At 55.5% G+C, this 23344-nt stretch overlaps 1 protein-coding gene across 1 annotated transcript; it reads right to left on the reverse strand.

Annotated features, from left to right (window-relative positions):
• Positions 1-6516: 6516 nt before the first annotated feature.
• On the reverse strand, positions 6517-22816 carry ANXA6 (annexin A6). The gene is made up of 26 exons (XM_062502553.1): positions 22664-22816; positions 20259-20319; positions 17545-17629; positions 17197-17291; positions 16925-17038; positions 16748-16838; positions 16557-16636; positions 16424-16480; positions 16180-16273; positions 16002-16097; positions 15699-15757; positions 15299-15421; positions 15040-15098; positions 14540-14615; positions 13544-13625; positions 13236-13330; positions 12692-12805; positions 12179-12269; positions 11661-11740; positions 11411-11464; positions 9515-9532; positions 8609-8705; positions 8221-8316; positions 7902-7960; positions 7071-7193; positions 6517-6787 (listed from the first exon to the last, which is right to left on the reverse strand). Exons 2-26 carry the CDS (start codon positions 20274-20276, stop codon positions 6728-6730), a joined length of 2016 nt encoding a protein of 671 aa, XP_062358537.1. The 5' UTR covers positions 20277-20319; positions 22664-22816; the 3' UTR covers positions 6517-6727.
• Positions 22817-23344: the final 528 nt, after the last annotated feature.

The following is a 23344-nucleotide window of genomic DNA, read 5'->3' on the forward strand; positions in this document are numbered from 1 at the left end:
CGCCCCCGGGAAATTCCCAGCTTGACTGACAGGCGGCATAGCCAATCGGCGCACGGCGGGGGCTATAAAGCGAAGGGGCGGGGAGGTGGTGGAGATGGTGCTTGTCATGGCGGAGCTGTCGTCCGTGTGCTCTGGGGGTTCCTCGGGGCAGCACGGGGATCCCGCCCGCCTTAGCGGGCCTTTGAGGGGCGGTATCACCCGGCCCGCGCCTTCTTCCTGCGGGAGGCTGCGCTCGTAGGGGAGCGCCGAGGCCGAGCCCTGCAGCGGCTCCCCCGGCTTGTGCAGACACAAAATGGCGGGGCCCAGGGGGGGTTCCTCCTGTACCCTGGTGTGGAGGAGCAATGGCTGAAGGGAGGCTGTGCTGAAGCGCTCTGGTGGCCTCGGCCCTGGGAAGGAGGAGGGTGGTGCTGCCGGCCGGTTGAGGCTGCCGTTTCTTTGGGGCAGGGAGAATTCCCTACTGAGCCTCCAAGTTAAGTGAGGAAATTCTACCCTCCAACCGAAGAGTGTATTCCAGGGATCCTTTCCTTCTGTGCTGCTGCTGGAATTGTGCTGTGGTGAACCACTGAAATCAGCCAGAGGAGTACCAAGCCCAGGGAACACCTGGGTTCACTCTGCTCTTCAGGACTTGCTCAGCAGCTACCTGATTTTCTTTCTTCTGTTGGTTTTGCCACAAAGAGAAGGTGGTGGTTTTTTATTAAATGCATGTGTAAATAAAAACTATGAACCCGGAGCAGAGAAATCCTGCTGTAAGCAGCTGTACTGCTCTTTGCCTGTAATCCAGACATGTCCTCCTTAGGTGACCTGGTGCTGGCTTCATCAAGGTCCTTCACTGGAGATCAAGCTGTTTTCAGCTGCCCCAATCCTGGCTTCTTACTCAGCTGTATTCACACAGCTCCACCACGCTTTGGGAATTTGATGTTTTGGGTCGTAAAAATTAAAACCCCAGAAACTCCTTTTCCCGGCTGCCCTTCACTGGCAGCAGGATGTCACCCTGGCAGCCTGGCTGGGTTATGAGAGCTCAGCACTGATGGGACCCTGATGTGCTCTTTGTGCTCATGTCTGAAGTTTCATGTGGGGATGAGTGAGAAGGACCCCCACAAGTGCCCAACATCTGCCCTTTTGTTCCCTGGAAGTCTTGTTTTACCCCTACAAGAAACCCAGCACTCTGTAAACGCTCAGAAAACCTGTCTTCAAAGTTAAATGCAGTCCCACAGAACCAGAAAACACCTTGTTTATAAATTAATGCTTCAGCCTACATGAAATAATGAAACACTGCTTGTTTCTGTGAGGAGCAAAAGGGGTGGTATGGTTTTGCAGCACAGCACCCCAAAAGCTTCCTGCATTCCCTTCGCTTCATCCCAGGAGCTCTTGCACCGAAAAAATCATCGCGCTACTCACCAGGCTGAGTCCTGGAGCGGCTGGTGGGGAGTGAGAGCCCTTCAGAGCAGGAGCTCTGTGCCTGCGTTCCCCAAATGCAGGAAGGCTGGCCCAGCTGAGCTTACTTTTAGGCATGGAGAAGGGGAATTCCCCATGATGGAGGTCCCAGACAGCCTCTATGTGGTTTTGATAGGGAGCCAGGCACCACTTAAAGGGCTCTCCTGTGCTGTTTCTCCCAGGGGCCTGTGTACTGTGTCAGGTATTAGTCAGCAAAAAGGGGTGGGGGGGAGCTGTTTTGGAGGTTGTGATTCACTTTCGGACAACTGAAGAGCCTTGTTACATAATTTTCCTTGCCTGGTTTCTGGGCAACTTCACTGGGATTGCAAACATTACTTTTCCTAAGAGAAACTGCTGCATCTGGAAAGAGGCATTGTTGTTCCATCTCATTGTGCATTTCTATCTCATCTTTGTCCCTGTCTGGAGTCAGAATGGGATGCATCTTCCTGGGGGAGCAAGGAAGAGCTAGTTCTATTGGTGGTGCACAGGTGATGGTTTTCATGGGTTGCAGAGAATCCCTGGAAACCCTGGAGAACTGGCGGTCAGAACCAAGGCTGGATTCAGCTGGTGCTGGAATAAACGCCAAGGCTTTAAATGTTTCTATTTTATAGAGGCTGATTCCAGCTCCCCAACTCCTTGCCAGCAGGTACAGTTGTACCAGGCAGGGCATTAGGTCTACACTTACCAGGTGTGAACTTCAAGGCCTGAAGAGGGCTTGACTTTAGTCCATCTGGTTTGGAAGGCAGGAGTGTGATTGCTGGGCAGGAGGGTGAGGAGCTGGGGATCTGGGGTCTGCCTGCACCTGGGAACTGGTGGATGGCACACCCTCACTTGGTGCCTCTTCACCTCTCTAGCCAGATGCTCTTTGTGTTTTCACCTGCTCAGGCTGGCCCAAATGCCAGCATGAATTTCACTATGAAAATGAAAGGCTTTTGCTCCTGCTGGTCCTTCCTCCTTCCTTTGGTCCCACCATGCTCCCAGGGGAGAAAACTCCCCTGATGGCAGTGGTGGTTTATGAGCACTCCTGTGTGGCTGTGAGGGTGTGTTCACAGCTGACACGTTGACACACTAGGGTGGTTTTTTTTTGGCACAGAGTTGGGTTCAGCACCTTCATTTGCAGCTCACTTACATAAATGTGCCCTGACTGCTGCTGTGCTGTGGGAAATGGGCTGAGAAGGAACACAGGCTGTGGATGGGAGGCAGTAGAACTCCCCTGTCCTCGGTTCCCGCTTGTCTCAAATCAGGTCTGGCTTCCTTCAAGTTGATCCAGCTCTGGAGGGAGCAGGGTGGGCCCAGTGGTGTGAATTCAAAGTGGCACTGGCCCAACAGCTCTTATTGCCCAACAAATCCCCCTGCTCTCTGCTGCTGGGCAAACGGAGCTCACTTGAACCCTGATGGGGTGGAGGGGCCAGCCAGGACCTGGCTGTCATGGGTGGCTGTTTGTGGAGCTGGCCCTGGAGCAAGGCAGGATCAAAGCAGGCAGCAGATGCAGCTAGTTTGGCACAGCATTCCAGGGCCACTCGTGGGCTCAGCTCTGCAGGGGGCTGCCAGTGGATCCCTCTTGGCATCAGCAGCTGGGACCTGCTGTTTGTGCTGCGCCGGTCGGATGTGTCCTGGTGCTCTGGAGGCAAAAGGAAGCAGAAGGCCGACAATGACGCTGTGAGAGTGGGGAGGAAGCTCTGGCTGCAGGAGGGGATTTCCAGAACATTGTGATCTGCTGTTTATGCAAATCAGAAACTCAAATTAACCTGGCAGGATGGGAGGGCTCTGGGATGGAGGGCAAGGGAGAGGCAGGGGAGGGAGCCTGGGATAGTTGCCTGTTGGGAGGACAGAAGGGAGTGTGGAAGAGATCAAGACAGGAGAGAAGGGAGGTATTGAGGAGCATTCCCTCTCCACCAAGCCTCTGCAGTACCCTGCCTTCACAGGGGGCTGGATCATATCCTGGCTTTCCAGGGATATTGGGCTGTGCTCGCTTTGCTGAGTTTACCCTCTCACTGTATGAGGGCTCCCTTCTTCCCCTGCCTCTGGCATGCGAAGCTGGACTCAGTGTCACCCATTTCACAGGAGGTCACCACCTCCTGCCATCCTCGACCTGGTGCAGTCCCATAGTGGGACCAAAGACTCTGGGAACCAGATCTGGGATTGCTCAGAGGATTTCCTTGAATGCCTTAAGCTTTGAATCATTTGGAGTCTCAATGTACAAAACCAGCAATAGGCACAGAGGGGATTTTCCTCTCTTCCTCTCTCTCCAGGCCATGTCTCATCCAATTGCAATGCCTGGGAACAGGGCTCAGCAGCGGTTATCCTGTCCTGTAGAGCTGCTCCAGAGATATGGGAACAGTCCTGGGGAGCTCAGCTGTTTCCCCAGCTCCAGCTCACCATCTCCCAAGACTGAAGGCTGGGTTTCTCCCTCAGAGGAAGGGGAGGATGGCAGTTGGGATGGAAGTGGCTTGCTTTGTGTTAGGGATTAATGCCAAGATCCCATCTGCCTCTGTGGCTCCTCCTCTCCAGGGCTGGCGACAAAGAGAATCTGCAGTGGCTGAGTCAGAGCAGAGATCCGGCCCTCTCTGTGCAGCAAACATGGGCTCGTGGGGTTTTTTGGATGTTGCAACCTGTGAAATCTGGTCTTGGCTTTGCCTGGAAGTGAACCCTTGCCCCTGACATTGCTGGTCAATGTGCAAAATTTAAATCCCAGACTCTTCCTGCAGTAGCCCTGAAAGCTAAAGTGTGGATGGCCATCACGGACCTACCTCCAAGCCTTACCCTGCTCACAGTCTTGCTAATTTTTCGCCATTCCTTTCCTAGCCTTCCTTGAAATGCTCACCTCCTTGTTGATCACAGAGGATAGGCATGAGATTTATCACCAACTACTCTTGGATTGGGTGGGTTGGGGCCAGTGGAGGGAGCAGAGGTGTTCTTGGATAGTGGTGCTATGAAGTGTATTTTCTCTGGAGACCAGGGTGCCACAGGGATAGGGATGAAGCTGCTTTTTGAGTGAGTCCCAGAGGCCATGCTAGTGCTTCCCAAGATCCCATCACCCTCCTGGCATTGCCTTAGGATAGGCAGCTCTGCTGAGCTCGGGCCAGTCTGTGGTTCTTAGTACAGCAGACCCAACCCTGTCATAGGGCAGGTGCTGAAATAATCTGTGCTCAAATGGGGTACTGACTGTGCTGAGTGTTTGCAGCAATTAAAATACCACCAGCTGTTTTCTGCTCCAGCTGAAACAGCAGCTGCTGCAGGAGATGGATTACTATGGCACTGGGGCAAGACAGAGGCTTTTTGACTGCAAGACTTTTACAGAAGAGGGAGTTGCTCAAAGAAGAAACCCCATCTCACTCTCCCTTCCTGTCCCCAAACATTGTGTGACTTTGCCACCTTGTCTGCATTGTAGGACAGCCTGCAACTGGTGCCAGGAAAATTCCTGGCCTTGGGACCAATATGCTCTAGTCAGCCAGTCCTCCTGGTGGTGGCATCACTCTGAGCTGAGCTGGGGACTGGCTCTGAGGGACTGACTTGGGGTCTTGTGCCACTCCAAGACATCTAGGCTGTGGGTGGTGAATTCCCTGGCCATTGGTGTATAGCAATCATGGTACAACCAGAAAATTCACTGGAGTGTTTACACCTGTGCCCAGGGAACACCCCTCTCCCCTTCCCCCCCCCCCCCCCAAAAAAAAAGAAAAAAAAAGAAAAAAAGAGCCCTGGAGCATCTGTTTTGGCAACAAGAATGAAGCAGATGATGGCTCACATGTCGTGGCCCTGTGCTAATGCTGAGCAGGGTTTCCCCCTGCTCAGCAGGAACAGGGCTCTGCTGCCTCAGATCTGGCTCTCCCAGGGGTGATGGGCTGTCACCCAAGCCTCAGAACTTCCTTGGGCATTCCTCACTCCTGAGCCCTGTTCCCAGCTGCAGGGAGGTGGCCAGTTCTGCTCCCTGCAGTCTCTGTGCCACCCTCATCTCCAGAAGGCTCTGCTACAAAGCCTGGAGCTGCAGTGCAGAGCTGCAGGAAGAGACTGGGGTTGCATCTTCCCTTCAAAACTACTTCTGCAGCTACTCCAAGTCTTTACAGCTGGTTCTTGGCTAAGCAGGTGACCCATAGGCTGCTACAGGCACCGTGTATGTTGAGCCCCCCAGATGCTGTCTGGACAGGGATGCCCAATCCTGCTTACACACAGGGGCTAGACAGAGGAACCCAAATCTCTATGGGAAGTATGGGGAGGGTGAAAAAGTTTCAACTAGACTGTTTTCCCTCAAGAAAGGTTATTTTGTTACAAGGGGATGTTTTACAGGAAGGCATCAAGGGAATTTTTAGTGGGATAATACCCAGCTGAGTTGTTTCAGCTTCCCTGGTTTGTCTCTACACGTTACTGCTTCTTGACCTCAGCTGGTTTTGAAGTGTTGTAATAATATTGCATTATTGTTCCTAACACTGCTTTGATATTTTGAAGCTGAAGCTTTCCTCACCCAGCTGTTCCGAGGAAGACTAGGGTATTCACAGCTTTTTGTTCTGACTTGGAAACAATTGAAAGTGCTGGAATTTCCCGCTTTTGGAAATTCCAGTTCTTTTTTCCTGAGTGCTGGGGGAAGTGCAAACAAACTGTTTGGGGGTGTAGCCTCTATGGCATGTGCCTTTCGACTGCTTCTTCAGCAGCTTGAAAGCACAGGAAACCGCGTGTGAGGACGGGTGGATGCCATCAAGCCTGATTTGTATCTCTGGTTTATGAAAGCATCATCTACACAACGGCATGAACCCTGCCGGGGATTTTCAGAGGCATGTAGTGAAGTTCTTGGTGAAGTCCCTGCACTGCTGCCAGCCCCACATGCATTTTCAGCCCCTTTCTCAGCAGAAACGTTGCTCAGAGAGGTTTTGTGGTGTCTTCAGGGCCCTCCCTGGAGCTGGGGCTGGGCTCTTACCTGAGTTTGCCTATGGGAGCACGGAGACACCAAGGCTTCTCAGTCCCATCTAAACCTGCTGCAGTAAGTCAACTGCTCTCGCCCCAGGGTCAGCAACAGTGAGGTTTTATTTATCAGATTTAAAATTGTCTTTTCCATCTGGGTAAATTCCTTGGTTTAGTGGCATGTTCGGGTATGAATTATTTTGCTTCAAGACAATCTCCCTACCCAGGCCTCTCTGTTCCCCTCCCCGAGACTCCCCCGCTTGCAATGTGGTGCTGCTTTCCAGCGCAAAGTGAGTTGTTCTCTGGAGGGGAATGAGCGTCCCCTGAAGCCCCCGAAGCTGCAGTGACATCAAGGCAGTGGCTGTGTGCTGGCTCAGACATAAAGGGCCCCAGCTGCCACCTAGTCCTCCCCACCACACAGGACCAGCAGAGCCTTGCGGTAGTCGCCAGAGGTGTCCTTCTGTAAGAGGAAGAGCCATGTCAGAGAACCAGGCCTGGGGAAGCCTGGTTCAAGGTGCTGGGCACAGGGAAAGCACAGCTCCATGTCCTGGACACCCTGCAGCAGTGGAAGATGCCAGCACATCCTCTCTACAGCCAGACCACCCAACTCTATAGCCAGGTTCCCCGTCCCCAGGTGATTCTCAGCCCTTGTGCTCCTCATGGCTCAGGTCCCCTCATGGCTCAGGGCCAGGGCTCAGCCAGACAAGGTGATGAGCCAGGAAGGGATGTCCCTGTCCCCTCACCTCAATCATGTGGTGCAGCGATTTGTCAAACAGGTCTATGAACTCGCCACGGATGTTGAATAGGTCAATCTCACTCCGAGAAATCATGATCCGAGTTAGGGTCCTCTCATCTGTGCCAGCACCCTGCAAGGGGGGAGCTTGAATAAAAAGCCCTGTAGGGACTGGGGCTCACAGATGCTCCTGGCATCTCCAGCACAGTCCAAACTCAGGAGCAGGACCACAGGAGGGCCACAAAAAGGCTGAAACACCTCTCCTGTGAGGAAAGGCTGGGGGGGGGGGGGGGGGGGGGTTCAGCCTGAAGAAGAGAATGCTCTGGAGAGACCTTATTGCAGTCTTTTTATACTTAAAACCATCACCCCTTGTCCTATCACTACACACCCTGCTAAAAAGTTTGTCTCCATCTTTCTAAAGCCCCTTTTAAGTTAAAAGAAAATATTCAGACTAGTTACAAGGAAGAATTTTTTTACAATGAGGGCGGTGAAACTGGCACAAGTTGCCCAGAAAGGTGGTGGATCTCCCCTCTGTGGAAACATTCACAGCCAGGTTGGTGGGGCCTTAAGCAGTCTTGAAGATGTCCCTGCTTATTGCAGGCAATTAGACTAGATGACCTTCCAACCCTAACTGTTCTGTGATCTCTCATTGGACATATGCTGGACTTGCTGCCAGCAAGACATCAGTCTGACACATCTGATAACCCCAGGTGTTGGTTTGTGGTCAGCCCTCTTCACTCCCTCAGGGACAGCCAAACAATCCCATCCCTTTCAGGGGGTTAAAGCACAGTCCCAAAGAATCCCAGCCCAGCCCTCTCCCACAGCCCAGCCCTGTCTTCACCTTCATGGACTTGTAGAGCTTGTCAGCAAAGAAAGCTGGCTTGTTCTTCACACTCCGGACTGCAACACACAGAGGGGACAGAAAGTGGGTTCATGGCACCCAGGGGACACATCACAGCAAGGAGCTGTGGCACCACTGTCTCAGCCACAAGCCCTCCTTGGCACAAGGGTGCAGGCCTGGCCCTCTCTAGGGACCCTGTAAGTCCCCCAACCCCATGCCCCACTGGAAGTCTCCATGGCTTAACAGCAGCAGGAATCTGCTGCCACACTGCCTTGGCAGTGACAGCTAAAGGGGCTGCCTGCCCTGAGGGAGCACTGACCGATGGCCACGAAGGCATCCCTCACATCTCCCGACATCCGTTTCTTGATGGCGTGCTCCACATCGTGGTTGGTCATTTTGATGAACTCCTGGAACACTGGAGGTGGGGGAAGAGGAAAGGATCATTGCTGAGCTGTTCCATCCCAGCCCTGGGTACCTGGGAGACTCAAGCCTCAGATGTGGAGACTTCTGGACCAGAGCAGACTTGGGTGACTTCAACAAGCCACCTCAAATGCCAAACCATGCCAGCTCTTCCTACTGCCTCCTCCCCACCACAGCTGGGGAGACAGGGCTCAACCTCAGTCTTGAGGGGACCCCTATCTCTCCATCTCCCATCCAGCCCAAATCCAAGCACATCAGTTGAAGCTGATGGAGAAATCTGATCCTACCTCTGCGGAGATGGGGGTAACTGCGGGTGCAGAGGATGCTGAGGAATCGAGTCTCCAGGGAGTCACTGGAGTCACTGCTGGAGACATCAGCAAGTTTCTGGGAGAGAGCAAAGAGTGAAGAGGGAGACAGAGAAATGGGCATAGCAGAGAGGGACACAGGCATCAAACAGCTATTTCTGGGACAGCCAGTCCTGACTGGAAACACTTTTATGAGCAGTAAAATAGCTGGGGAGTTTTTCCCCCTAAAAAAGGCATTTCCTCTGCATGGATGTGAAGCTGCACACTCACAGATTATCTCTAAGAAAATATGTTTTTCAGTTTTTATGGAAAAAGTTCTGCAATGCTCATGGTTAAGACTTTTTTTGTCCTTTGTGGAGGACGTTTCAGGGGTGACCAACACCACCTGAAGAGGAAATTCAGGGATGCCAGACACAGAAGTTACCCTGGACCACAGCAATGCTGCCCATGAATTAAACAGCTGCCATTCCTCTGTGGGCATAAGTGGGAGGCTGTGCTCATCCATTAGGCTATTGCAGGATAAAGTCACCCCTTACCCAGTTCCCATTTTTGGGGAGTCAGGGAAGCCAGCCCTGAGTCCCACACTGCCTGAAACACGGGTCCTGCATGCAGGCAGTGGGCAGGCTTGGTCCCCAAGGGCAGGGCAGGTGGCTTTCTCCCTCTTCTGCCCCATGCTGCAGGGAAGTGCTCTCATTGTAGGTCCCATCCATCCCATTGTTCCCTATCCTGATGCAAAGACACCAGAGTCCCAAGCCAGTGAGCACAGCCCATGTGGTCAGAAATGCCTGGCTTGTGGGGCTGCAATTCCTAGCCCCAGCCCTGCACCCCAGGATGGCAACATCCTTTCAAACATGCAGAAGGGTGAGAAGCGAAAGGGCAGGCACTCACCAGGGTCTCAGCAACAACCTGGTGGAGAGAGAGAGACAGGAAGACAACAGGGTCAGAAGGTGCTGCTCAACCTTTATCATTTCCTGACAAAGCAAGGGAAGTCTACCAAAATCCCTTAAAACTACCTGTCCCGAGGTCCCCTGCTTCCCCATGAGCAGGACCTGTGTCCTCCTCCAGTTTGGCCTCTACACCAGTACCTTGGGAGGGTGGTCTTTGGCCGAACAAAGTGAGTCCCCCCAGCCCTGGAGCTTGGGTGTCAGCCTGTTGCTCCTCTTGGAGCACCCTTGCCTGGCTCCCACCAGCCTGCCCACCTCTGCCAGGGGGAGGAGGGGAAAGGCAGCTTTGCTGACAAAACACAGCCTGGTGCCAGGTCAGGTGCCACTTGGCTGGCTCGTCCCTGTGCATGTCATCCCTGGCTCTCTCTGTGCAGCAGGGTGAGGTGAGCAGCAGCACATGCAGCAGGCGTGCAGGGAGTGAATGGGCAGTAACGCCTTAGAATTTCAGCTTTTATATTTTTCATATATCTGTAATCCTGCAATTCTTCAGTGTGTAACTCTAAACTCCATATAGACTGTTAGCTACTGCTTTCCCATTTTAGTCAGACAAAACAATTCCTCTCCAGGCCTGGGAATCAAGGACACCTGACTGTCTCAGGCCCTGAGAAATGTGAACAAAAATGAGTTGGGGATAGCAAACTTGGGGTAAATGACTTCATTACCTGAAGCTGAAATTGGAAGATTAACCTCCAATATGAAAATGGACCAAACTTATAAAAGTGTGAAAAACTGTGACCCACCATCCATTTTGGATGCTCCCCCCCTGCCCTGTGGGGGCTACATGTGCCCTAAATGTACCTGAAGGCCCTTCAATAAATATAATTGCTTTTTATTCTCTTAGTTTTGTGTAGCCTCTGTTTTTAGGTAGCCCCAAAAAGGCATCAGCAGAAGTACAGGCAGAGAGTGTGTCAGGGTGCAGGCAGTGCTTGGGCAGAGATACAGCAGAGAGTGTGTCAGGGTGCAGGCAGTGCTTGGGCAGAGATACAGCAGAGAGTGTGTCAGGGTGCAGGCAGTGCTTGGGCAGAGGTACAGCAGAGAGTGTGTCAGGGTGCAGGCAGTGCTTGGGCAGAGGTACAGCAGAGTGTGGCAGGGTGCAGGCAGTGCAGGGACAGGGACACAGGCAGCACAGCATCCACTCCCTCTGCTGGCGGCAGCCCTGCTGGGAATGCTGTGGTGCTCTCCCATGTGTTGGAACATCCAGTCCTGGCATGGGACAGCCAAGCAAGAGCTTGGGTTTGACCCTGCACAGATCTTCCCAGCCCCTTCTAGAAAAGATGTGACCCCGAGGAGCAGGAGGTCACGGAACACAGCCCGTGGGTCACAGGTCTCCTGGGACCAGGAGCTGAGCCAGGGACTGAGCCCCCACACCCCTCTGCACTGCTTCTGGCTGCTCAGCTTTCCCCCTCCAATTGTGTCTTACCACAGCCCAGGAGAGGTTTGGAGCACCCCAGTGTGTCAGGGCTGCCCCCTGCACAAATCACAGAGGTGGATTGCTCCTGCAGACCAGCCCAAAGCTGCGTTTGAAGATCAAGAGCCAAATTTCAGCATCAGTGTCTGCTACTGAACCCCAGAGTGGCAGCTCTGCACAAGAAAGGCTGCAGCCTACTGGTTGGGAACTCCCTGGGTCTGCTCTCCCTGTGCATGGAGCAGCAAAGCCAAGGGCTTCAGGAATCAGGCTTTACTTCCAAGGGTGTCATTTCACCTGGCATCTCCCCCTGCAGTTTACAGAGACCCTGGCCCAGCCACATTTGCTTCCCCTGAGAATGTCAATTCCAGATCAAGGTATGCAACATCCTCTTCTTTTTTTTTAATGCACAGTCCATAAGAGTATGGGTCTTACCTTGGCATCTTCGTGCGCCTGTGTGACGTTCTCTGGTCCTTCGTCACGGTTGCCCTGTGGTTGGATACAAAAATCACGGAGATGGAGAGGGGATATCTGTGAGACCCCCAAGTGAGGGGGTGGCAGACAGAGTCCAGCAGCACTGCCCAGACAGGCAGTGATGGCCTGTCTTCTCCAGCCACTGTCCTTCCAGACCCCCAGCACTGCCTGTGGCAGGGAGAGGAAAAGACCCAGTGAGAGCTGCCCTTACCAGAGCCAAGGAGACAAGAATCCTCTTGAAATGCCCCGATGTGTCAGAGCTCAGGTCATCTTCCAGGCTCTTGTGGTAGGCTGTGGAGAAGGGATGGCTGAGCCCTACAGCTCAGCTTCCCAACCCCCCAGTGCCTGTTGTGCCCGTGATCCCCATGGGAAGCATGGCTGAAGCAGATGCCTCCATCTGCTAAGTTCAAACCCAGGGAAGAGGAGATCACTCCAGCAGCTCTAATGCTCTGAGCATAAGCACAACCTTTTGCTCCAAGTATTCTGGAGGAAATAGGATCATTGTGAAAGATCTCTCAGGGAAGGAGACACTTATGGCAGAGCTGGGGCAGGGCTGGTGAGATGGAGAGAGGCGAGGACCAGAGCTCTGCTGGAGGGACTAAGCCCTTCACAACACCAAGCCATGGACCCAAACCAGAGACAAAACTTCACCTGGGTTGTAGAAGGACCTTGTACAGTGTTATCTGTGCCCAGAACATGGGTGCTCCCCCTGTCCCTCCCATGCCCTACCTTCCTGATACGCCTCGTTGATAGCCCGGATCTCCTGGTTGTTCCGCGTGGCCATGATTTCAATGAGGACGCTCTCATCTGTGCCAGCCCCCTGGAAGACAGTGACATGGTGGGTGCTACAGATGCCAATACCAGATGGGAACAGGATGGCACTGCCCTGCAGTGCCAGGCAAGGAGGGGTCCAGGTGAACCATGTGGCAAAAGTCTATGTCCAGCAAATGGCCCCAAGGGTTGGTAGGAATCTACATAGAAATGTCCAAGTACACTGCTAATGGTGTCCCAACTGGTGTGATTGGTGGATAGCAGTGCATGTCACTGGTTTGCTCCTGCCCTGGTTCTCCTGTGGCTACCAGCTGGCTGAGCATGCTGGGCTGCAAAGAGGCATGCAAGTCTTGAATGCAAACCAGGTCTTTGTCCTGGTTTTCTGATCTTTTCTTCTCCATAGATGAGACCCTGGGGCATGTGAAGCTATGGACATGGACAGCCCTGGGCCACCAGCAGTGTGGCAATTACCTCCACGGCCTTCCTCAACTGCTTGGCATCATACTGGGCTGGTGTCAGCATCAGGCCGAGGATCAGCTTGGCCAAGCTGCCAGACAGCTCAGATTTCAGGTCTGCCATCAGGTCCTGCAAAAGCGTTTGAGTGCTTGGTCCCCAGCTGCTTCTGCAGGAATGGACCAGTAGAGGCAACATGAGAGTAAAAAAAAAGGGAAGGAGAGTGTAAGGAATGGAGACATCTATGAAATCCCTTGGAGCGGTTTAATGTCATGTATTTGGTTGGCTCTGAGAAGATTCCAGCTCTGGAGCCCTCTATGCAGAGCTGAGGATGGGGCAAGTGAAGGGGAAGGGACACCCTCACTTGGGCTGGTGGGGCACCCAGAGTGGGAGGCTGCTGTGACAACTCTTTCCCATGGGGGAGTCGTGCCAGGGCCAGTGAGTATACTCCAGCTGCCCACTGCTCCTTGGGCAGGATTTCCTTCAGTGAGTGGCTGACCTCCATGTGAGAGGGGGCAGGATGTGGGCAGGAGGAACCAGGGTGGGATGGAGGCTGCAGTACCCTGCCATAATGAGCCTTGTAAGCCTTTAGGATCTGTTGCCTCTGGGCGTTGCTCCTCTTGGTCACCACCTCTATGATGGCCCCTTCATCCGTGCCTGCAATAACAGCAGAGCCACACTGTGTCACCGTGTCACCCCTGACCATGGGCACATCACCACCCCCACAAGCTGGGTAGGTGGGAAGGGAGAACTCCCACAGCTCCATCTCGATTCCCCCTGGGGTTTCCATGCATGGGCCAGGGTGGATTTTCTGCCCCAAGAGATGTTGAGGAGCAGCAGGGAAGGCCTAAACTCATGGTCCCCACTTACCCAGGCCCTTCATTGCCTTCCTCAGCACCTGCGCATCCCCATCATCGTTGAAGTCTCCAGCAGGCTGCACAGTTCCTCGCAGCTGTGGATGCAGAGAGGGTTTATGTTCACCCTTGAGATGAGAGGGAGGGAGGAAGGGATGAAGGGATGGAGAGAGGGAGGGATGGAGAAGAGAGATGGAGAGAAGGAGAGATGGAGAGGAGGGAAGGTGCCACCCAGCAAGCTGAGGCCAAAGCAGGTTCTGTGTTAGTGCAAGCACCTGGGGGTCAGTGAGGATCTCCCCACCACTGTTACCCCTTCCATTAGAGGCAAACCATAGCCTGACTAGCAGAGAGCAGGAAGAAGACAGCAACAGACAGTGTTGGACTGGAGTCTCGGTGTCCTGCCCAGTGTTACACCTGCCTGCCCTAGCCTGGAACATCTCACCCTGGGCTGGCCATGTCACTGAGATACAGAAGAGGAGTTGCTGAAAGGGTGCCCACTCCTGCCCTACAGTTCTATCCTCCTGTGTCCTTACAGCTCCAAACACATCTCCATGCTCACAGTGTTCACATAGGGCTCAGGGTGTATTTTCTGCACATCCCAAAGCACCCTTTTGTGGGAGCTTCAGCTGCATGCAGTTTGCTCCTCCCCGTACTGCAGCCATGCCCTGGCCAGCTCTGGGCTACCCCAAGGTGCGGGAGTTCTTTGGTGGGCACTGGAGCCAGGGCTGCATGTGATGAATTGCAGAGACATGCAGGACCCACTGCCCCAAGGGAGGAAGGCCTCAGAGGGAGGAGGGGGTTAGTGGAGCCCACAGGGGGTGGCCAGCCCCACCACGGTTACTTCTTGTCAACCTTGTACCCCAAAACCAGAGAATGGCATCCAGAGAAGCCAGGGAACGAGAGTCAGAGCAGAGGTGTGGGGCTGGCTGTGCCCCATGGCAGAGAGTTGCAGCCAGGGGTCCCAAGCTGGCAGGCAGCACAGAGGGGGTGCAGGGGGACTGGGGGTGCTGACCTCTACTTTGACCGCACTAAGCTCCCACATCCGATAGGCCACCTGCGCCGCCTCGGGGAAGAACTCACCTGCAGCACTGCAACGGGCAAGGACAGGGGACAGTGAGCCATGGGGGCCCTGCTCCTGCCAGCAGCCCCCCCTCACCCTGTCTTGCTCCTCCATGAGGGGTGTTTTGTATCCACTGGGCACGGGGGAAGGAGCCAGGTGCTTGCTGTGGGGCTGGATGGGTGGGAATGGGAGGAAATGTGTGGTGAATCTCAACCTCCCCCACCAGAGCACCCTCCCTCCAGGGGTTTGGCCCTGCCCTGCAGGGCTCCCATGTGCCAAGAGGGGACCATGACATTGTGGCTGGCCATGTAGAGGGGCCACAGGGCCCCCTGTACCAAACCAGAGTCACTGTGGGTGTTGCTGGTCCAGGTGCTACACCAGGCTCTGACCCAGATGTTGTACCCAGTACCAAGGGGGTGAAGAGGGACAAAGGGGGTGACAGGTGGTCTTACTCATCGTCCCCTCCACACAGCTTCAGCAGAGCCTTCTTGTACTCCCCAGACGTGTCCTCCTGGAAAGGCAGATGGAGACAGAGAACCATGCAGTAGATAGAGTCAAGGTAGTGCCATGGATGGGCTCATGGAGAGGAGTCTCTCTGAACCCTGTCCTCAGAGATGGACAGCCAGCACAGCCCTCCTAGGGGTGCTGGCATCATGAGGGAGGCAACACCAGCAGCTGCTTGTAGGGTGAGCAGGGACCCCCAGCACTTACCTTTATCATGTTGTAGAGAGATTTCTCATATTTGGTCCTGAACACCTCCCGGATGTCCAGCATGTCGATCTCGCTGCGGGACACCATGATGCGGATCAGCGTGTTGTCTCTCGTGCCCAGACCCTGCAATCGAGCAACCCCCACATCAAACCTGGGATGGCTGAGCAACTCTGCTCAGCCCATCACATATGGGACCTTCTATCTGATTTCTACCCAGTCCTGGGTCTGAAGGAATAACTCCTTTGGAAGAAGGAGCAGAGACCCCAGGTCATGAAAGTCCTGCCTTCATGGACCTTTGTCACTGTTCTCTCCAGAAGCACCCCATGGCAAGAGGACCACTCCTCTGGCCAGATCCCTGCAATGCTGGGGGGTCCCTGTAGAGAAGGGGAAATCCACTCACCTTCATGGCCTTGTAGAGCCTTTCAGCAAAATACTCTGCTTTGCTTCTGATACATTTCACTGCAGAGAAATTAGGGTGTGGTAAGGGATTCTAGCACCCAGCTTCACCACTGCCTCCAGTGCCCCCAACCTCTGAGCACCCACACCTCATCCAGTATCCCCACCCATCCTGAAGGAGCCTCCCTGAGCTCCCTGATACCAGGTACAGCCACAGCCCTGACCTTGATGGCTCCAGTGCTCATCCCCCCCATCAAGGAAGAGCAGTGATGTGTTTTTGAAGGATCCCCATGTGGGGCTGGCTTACCCACAGCCAACATCAGCTTCTCAAAGTCACCAGAGAGCTCTCCCCGGATGCTCCTCTCAATGGGCTTCCCAGCAATCTTCAGATATTCATCAAAGACTGCAGGATGAGAGCAAGGAGATGCCTGGAGAAGCTGCCAAGATACGTTCAGGCCCACCCTGAGCTCGCAGGTGATGCTCACCCAGGCGGAGATGCTGTCTGCTCCTCCGGCCAAGGATGTAGATGAACTGGGCCTCATCTGTGCCCCATTTCAGCTCGCCAGCTTCCAGCAGGTCCTTGTGGGATGGGGAAGGTGGCACAGCTTGACTCAGGGTGCTGCCCTTGGCACCCACCCACCTTTTGCAGCCTAAATCCAGATGTCCCAGTGCCACCAGCTCCATCCCTGTCCAGTTAATCACCTATCACAGTGACCCACCAAGACTCACCTTGGCATCCTGCTCCACCAAGTCCTCACTCACCACATCATCCTCTTCCCTGGCACCCTGTGGGAGAGAGGCGGGCTCAGCCCTGCAGGGCACAGGCAACCATCACCTACACAAGCTGGACAGATGGACACACCTGAAGCAGAACAACGAGCATCTTCTTGAAGTGGCCTGATGTGTCTCCAACGATGTCAGCTTCCAGGTCTCTCTCATAGGCTGGGAATAGGAAGGGAAGAGATCAGGCCTGGAGAGCTGTATCACTTCACCTCTGCCCTTTTTGTGGCCCAAGGGGACACAGGGCAGCCCCTGCCCTTTCTCAGCCCTCACCATCTTTGTAGGCAGCCACCAGGTCATGGATCTCCTGGTTGGTGCGGGAGGCAAGGATCTCAATGAGGCACTTCTCATCCGTGCCGATGCCCTGCGGGCAGAGACACAGCCCCATGAGCCATGGGGCTGGCTGGGCTGTCCTCAGAGGGGCACTGGGGGGGTGTGCCCACCCCTTACCGAGATGGCATCTTTGATCTCCTTGGCATCTCCGTAAGCTGGGGGGCGCATCAGGCTCACGATCAGCCGCTCAAACTTCCCCGTCAGCTCATACTTCAGGTCTGCGATGAGGTCCTGGTGGAGGGGGAGAAGAGGGCTGGGGCATCCTCTGCTCCACAGCACCTCTGAGTGAGTCCAGGAAGTGGTGGGTCCCTGCATGGGCTGGGTGGTGGCAGCCAAGGCCACTTGTGTTCGCAGTGGGGGCATGGGCCAGGGAGCATTCCTGGCTTTACCTTCCCATAGAGGGACTTGTAGGCTTGGCAGATCTCAACCCGCTGCTTGTTGCTTCTGGATGTGATGAGGTCAAGGATGGCCTCCTTGTCACTGCCTGTGGGGAGAGCCAGGAGTCACCACAGCCACCCTGCTGTGCCCAAAGCTGCTCTGGAGTTGGGGCTGGGAGGACAAGCAGAGCCAAGCTGGCTCCAGGGAGGAAAGGAAAGCAGGAGAGCTTTAGCACATTGCTGGAGCAGTCAGTCAGCTGAGAGGGGAAGTGGTGCAGGACACCCAGCCATTCGAGGGTCAACCAAAGGCATAAGGGACACCAAGGGTAGCCCTGGGACAGTCTGGAGGAGCATTCATACCAAATCCCTTCATGGCATTGTACAAGGCCTCTGCATCCTGGTTGGCGTCAAAGCCTGGGAAATCCTTCACTGAGCCCCTGTAGACCTATGAGAAAAGAGGGGAGAAGGTACAAGAGGAAGGAGCAGCCCCAGTGGGATGTGGGAAGGAGAAGTTGAAGCTGAGCAGGACTGAGGTGAGATATGCTGTGGCTTAGGTTGCTCAAGGCAAACCTCAACCTCAGACATAAACAGCTGTTCTCCTCTGCAGTTGTTTCTTTTCCTCTTTGCCCTCTCTACAGAGGGAATTAATTTTCCACTGCCAGTTGCAAGCAAGGAATCACTCTGGATGCAGAAGATACCCAGGCTCTGCATGGCCTCCAAGCAAGAATACAAATTTACAGGCACAAATGGGCTTTTCCACAACTGGAAAACACTGAGAAGCACCAGAGCTGCCAACAGTTTGTCCTGCTCCAACATGCACTCCTATGGGGCCCAGGCTGATCCAAGGGGTTGGAGCAGAGACCCTAGGTATTGGGAAAGACTTTCCTAAGAGCCTGAGAAATCCTGGGGGTTGATCCACTTCTATTTGCTCTTCTGCCACATCCAAACTGCATGACAGGGAGCCCAGGAATGACACCTCCAGAGACCTCAGAAAAAGGAGGGACCAAAATCCCCCTTCCCAGGTCAGCTTTGTCCAGGGGAATTCACCCCATGGGAGCCTGGACCCAGCCTCTGAATGAGAACAGCATCACCCTATGTGGAAGCAGATGCAAAACCATCCTGGCCCCACATCAGGAACTGGGATACATCGCCACCACAGGCACGGAGTGAGAAGAACTAAACAGCAGCATTTCCTTAGTAGTCTTGACGAGAAACAGGAGGGCTGGGAGCTGAGCTGGGGCTGTCAGCTGTGTCAGCACCCTGGGAAACTGAGCATCCTCCCATTGCTCTGCTTGTACCATGTGCCAGCTGGGTGTGTGCACCTCCCTGGGTTCATCCGCCCAGGATCTGCTGCATGGCTTCTTTAAGATCCTCAGGAGCTGTACAAAGGCCCAGGCCTGATGCCAGCATGGACATCTAAAGCCAGCATATACTCAGAGAAGATGGGCATCAATATCCCTAACCCAGGAAGTTCCTCCAGGAATGAGCCCAGGGAGATGGACTCAGGGTAGCTCCACACCCACCACTCTCCTGGGTCCCATCCCAACATCACGACACAACAGCTCTGCTTCATATCCCACCCATCACCTTCAGAAGCAAACCAGCCTCTCTCCTCCTGTTTTCCAGAGACAAACTGGGCACACCCCACAGGCCCTCTTTGGAGGAGTTGCTGGCACTGGTGTGCCATGTGGCAGGGACCAAGAGGAGATGCTGCCCTTCCAGGGAACCAGGCCAGTGCAGGACAGATCGTATTGCAGGTGATTCATCAGGAGGGCTGGATTTAGCCCCACTTCCCGGCAGCTCCCAGACCCTCCTGGCTTGGCACAAGCTGCTCCCACACACATGCCTTGCAGAGGTGGAAATAAATTACAAGGCAAAGGAGGTGCCTGGAGGCAGCAGGAGTGAACAAGGGTGGCTGGAGGGTATTGGGAGGTCATGATGTTGGCTGTGGTTAAATGGAGAGGAAGAGCAGGGCTGTGTTCCTGCCTGCTGAGCCATTGAAGCATGAGCTGCCTGCCTTCCTGGGGCAAGGGAAACTGAGGCAGGAGCTCAGTGTTCTGCATCACCCCACAATCCCTACATTCTCTGTGGGAAAGAGCCCCAGAGAAGTGCGGGAACATGAGTTAGGATGGAAACAGCATCCTGCCCACTGCATACTCTTCATACCCCCATCCCACTTTCTATCCCGTTTCAGCTGCCAGGGGCCTCCCGCCTCCCCTCCTCCAGCCTCTGAGTCATCCTGGCCTGTCCGGGACCTCCCAGCTAAAAATAAGCCACTCTGGGGACAGGAGGGTGGAAGCAAAATTCCCAGCGTGGCTTTGCTCTCTTCCACCCCATAGCTGCTTGGGGTCCTGAACTACTGCAGGAAAATGCTCACCCGCACTGTGCCTCAGTTTCCCCACCTAGAGCAACCACTGCATTAGCTCGGCAGGAAGCCTTGGGTAGTATGGCTGGAGGAAATAATTGCTTGATTTCTCCAGGGAATGGAAAGCAGAGCTTGGCCCCAGCTGTGGAGAAGGGAGGCTCTGGGCTGGGACTCCTCCCCTGCCAGCAGGCAGGCTGCACTGAGCCAGCCACAGCTGCCCACCGAGGCAGGGTTTTCCACTCACACTGAGATGTTTTCCTGGCTGCAGGGGAGCACCTGCTCACCCAGCTGCCACACTGCACCAGCCCCACTCTGGAGTGGGAAGTAATCCAGGCTGGGGAGAGGGGAAAGGCCCAAACAGAGCTGCACACCTTGCAGCATGCTCAGGTGGGAGTTTTCTCTATCAAATGCCCAAATCCCCAGTGCAACATCTCCCCTTCCCACGGCCCAGCTTCTCTTCCCCATCCCACTGTGGTCCCAAAAGGATTTCTGCTCCTTGCTGTCTCTGCTCCCCAGCCCAGCACGTCCCCCATCTGCATCATGTCCAGACAGCACTGACTGGAGAGGCAGGAATGTAAACAGGCCCTGGGCAGCATGGTGTCCATGCATGTCACCACATCCTTGCTGCTGCTGGAGATACTGCCCCAGCTCTGGGGTCTGCCCTGCAGCAACCCAGGACCCATCCCTGCCGTGTGGAGCTCACCCTTACCTTTCCTTGGGGTGCCATGGCTTCTCAAGCTGGAAATCTCTGGAGCGATGGAAAGAAGGAGCTGTGGAAGGGAACAGAAAGGTCAATGTGAGCCAAGGCCCCTCTCTGCAGGTTGCATTAGTTAAGGGAAGGTTTGCTCCCTCCTGGGGTGTGGTGCCCATGGGAGTGCAATGCCAGCTGCTGCAGGATGGATCAGGGAGAGGGGCTCTGCCAGCCACCCTGTGCTTACTGAGCCTTTGGTATCTGGCACTGAGGGGACTCCACAGGCCAGGGGCAGCGCAGAGCCTGCACAGCTTCCTGCCAGTACCAAGAGAAACCAAAGAAGAAAATGTGCTGAATATGTGGAAACAGGCTGGGCACCCTCCGCAGGGCTGGGCCTTCTCACTGCACCCCGTAATGTCCCTTCTGCTCCCCTGCAGCCCCAGGTGCTGGAGTCTGGGGCCATCCCAGCTTTAGCAGCTGCTGGGGACATTTCCTTGTCACACAGTGCTGGGCAGCCCCCACAACATCCCCCCACAGCTGTTATCTGAGTTTCTGTGTAGTGATCAAGGCCACCATCAGTCCCACACATCCTTGGAGACCAGGAAACACAGCTGGGTTTCCAGGGTAACTTGCAGGTTGTTTTCTAACACCAGCACCACTTATAATTGCAACCCAGTGCGGTGTGGGCTCTCCCCACCCTCCCAGAGAAAGTCCCCCAACAGCGCCATTTGCTCCGAGGAAGCTGGTAGAGGGAGAAAAACAGCTGGAAAATGGAGCCCAGCCATGAATGAACCGCTGAGCGTCAGCTGAGGCCAGCCATGAGGCACGGCCCGCCTGGCTCCTTCACCCTCCCTCCGAGACACGTTGCAGAAAAATTCAAAGCAGAGCAGGGCCACCCTGGGGGATTTCTGACCCCAGAGGAGTTTGGTTTCATGCCGTGAAGCGAGCAGGAGAAATCACATGAATTTCCCTGGCTTGGCGGCACATCCCTACAGAAGCACCCGTGCAAGGGGAGATGCAGCCCTGCAACCTTCTGCGCAGCTGGGTGCCCCTGCTTGGGTACAGGAAGATTTTAGCACGCACATGCACTCTGGCTAAGGGGAGAAAGTTTTGCAGAAACCCAGAGCTGCTTTCACCTCCTTTTCCCTTTCCAGCTGGGGAGGCTGTGAGCCTCACCCCCTTCATGTGGCTCCTGGCTGGGGACAGGGGACAGCCCCCACATGTCCCACACGCAGTGGGGCCGCACTGCGGCCGGATGCTGGGTGCGTGCCAAGGGATCCCACTCCCCGCACATGCAGCCTCTTAATGCCACTTTAGCCTGTACACGAAGCTGTGTACCCTCCTGGGAGTGGGGAAATCCGAGCACGGCACAGCCCTTCTCCCTCACTCCATGCATGTGGCAGCGGGGCTGAGACCACCCGATTCATCTCGGCAATGGTGGAGAATCGCTGACCACACCCAGTCCCCGACCCGTCCTCGTAGTGCCCTGTTCCTGTCCCCCACTGCTGCTGACACCTCTGCAGATGCCGGGAGAGCAGCGCCAGGAAAACCCCCGGACAATCACACCCCATCCATCGGGCAGCAGCGGTCCAGCATGGGGGTACACCTGCCCCCCACCCAACAACGGAGAAATGTGGGCTATGGGGATCCCGTGCGAAATCCTAAATTTTATGCTCACAGCCTTTGTGGGAGCCTTTGTTTCGCCAGTAATGCACCTCTCCAGCCTCTCCAAAGCCCCCCCAAAGGTCTGAGCTCAGGGGCTGCACCCCAGGAGCCCGACTGCCCTGCGGGGCTCCCCCAGCACAGAGGCCACAACACCCAGTGCCCCGCCACCCGCTGTCTGAAGCAAAGGCAGCAGCTTCTCCGGGTTAAAAACCACTGGCATCCATCCTCCTGGTGGGACCAGGGACGTCCCCGAAGTGGCCTGCCTCACCCCACTGCCAAAAAGCCTCCCGGGCCTCCAGGAGCTCCGAGCCTCTGGGCTGTTGCGGGGTGCGTTTATCAGTGCAAAATTTGGTGGGTACTAAACCGGGGGGGATGCTCATCCTGGATCCCAGCTGTAAGGAACGATGGGTGTTCCCGCAGCCCCCGCAGCACCAAAGCATGGACTAAGGCGCATCCCGCCGGGACACACCCAGGGGGGCCCGCAGCCCCGCCAGCACCCACCGCAAGAAGCACCCACCAGCAGCGCAGCCCTCCCGGGGCTTGTCAAGAAGGAAAGAAAGGAAAAAAAAAAAAACCCCAGGGATTCCCCCTACAGCCACCCCTCGGAGGGAGCCTCCGCTTGCACAGCTCACCGCCCAACCCAGTCAGGGCTTTCCACGACTTTCCTTCCCCCCGGCCATTGCGGAAAGAAGTGCCCGGCCCCGTCCGGCCCCCCTGGCCGGTCCCCCGCGGTGCCCCGGCCCGCAGCGGGCACTGACCGGCAGCGCGGAGCCTCTCGGGTGCGCTCACAGCCGCCGCCACCGCCGCCGCGCCCGGGCTGTTCTTGTGGCCGAGCGCTCGTCCTTGGCGAGCAGCTGTTCCTGCACTGCGAGACGTCCCCGCCCCCGAGTCCCCGCCTGCTATGTCCAGGGCCACATCCCCCCCGGCACCCGCGGTGCCGCGCCAGACCTCAGCCGGGTGCCCGCGGTGCGGCGGCGCCCAATGTCACCCGCAAAATCACCCTACCCTGCCCGGCTGTGGGGAAGGGGTTCGCCTGGCTGAAACACGCGCCCCCCAAGAACAAGAACTAGAGCCCCACTGGTGTGTGCAGGGGCACTGTGCCAGCAGCGGTGACACGCACACTGCCAGGTAATGCCGGTGATTGCATTTCAGCTACGGAAATGTCACCATTCTGTCCTCGAGCTGTGGTTTCCTGGCGAACGCCCGCCGCAGGGCATCCGACTGCCTCCCGGTGCTGCCGCCAGCCACCTTCTCCTGCACCAAATCACCCCTTCCCTGCTCATGGCTGGGAAGTGCCCATCCCTGACTCTGCAAAAGTCTGAGGAGGGAAGAATGGCCTGGCCTGGTCCTTCAGGACCGGCTTAAGGAGGGAGGAGCTGACCAAGGCTCTGCAATGAGCACCCATGGGGCAGGACCCGAGCTGGCAGGATGACCTGGTT

Source organism: Cinclus cinclus, chromosome 14, assembly GCF_963662255.1.
Source record: "Cinclus cinclus chromosome 14, bCinCin1.1, whole genome shotgun sequence".
Taxonomy (NCBI): Eukaryota; Metazoa; Chordata; class Aves; order Passeriformes; family Cinclidae; genus Cinclus; species Cinclus cinclus.

Coding starts and splice junctions, on each gene's coding strand:
- ANXA6 (XM_062502553.1), bottom strand. Junction 16,098..16,179: donor CAGACAGCATCTCCGCCTGG/GTGAGCATCACC, acceptor CTCATCCTGCAG/TCTTTGATGAATATCTGAAG. Junction 12,806..13,235: donor ACAAGGCTCATTATGGCAGG/GTACTGCAGCCT, acceptor ACGCTTTTGCAG/GACCTGATGGCAGACCTGAA.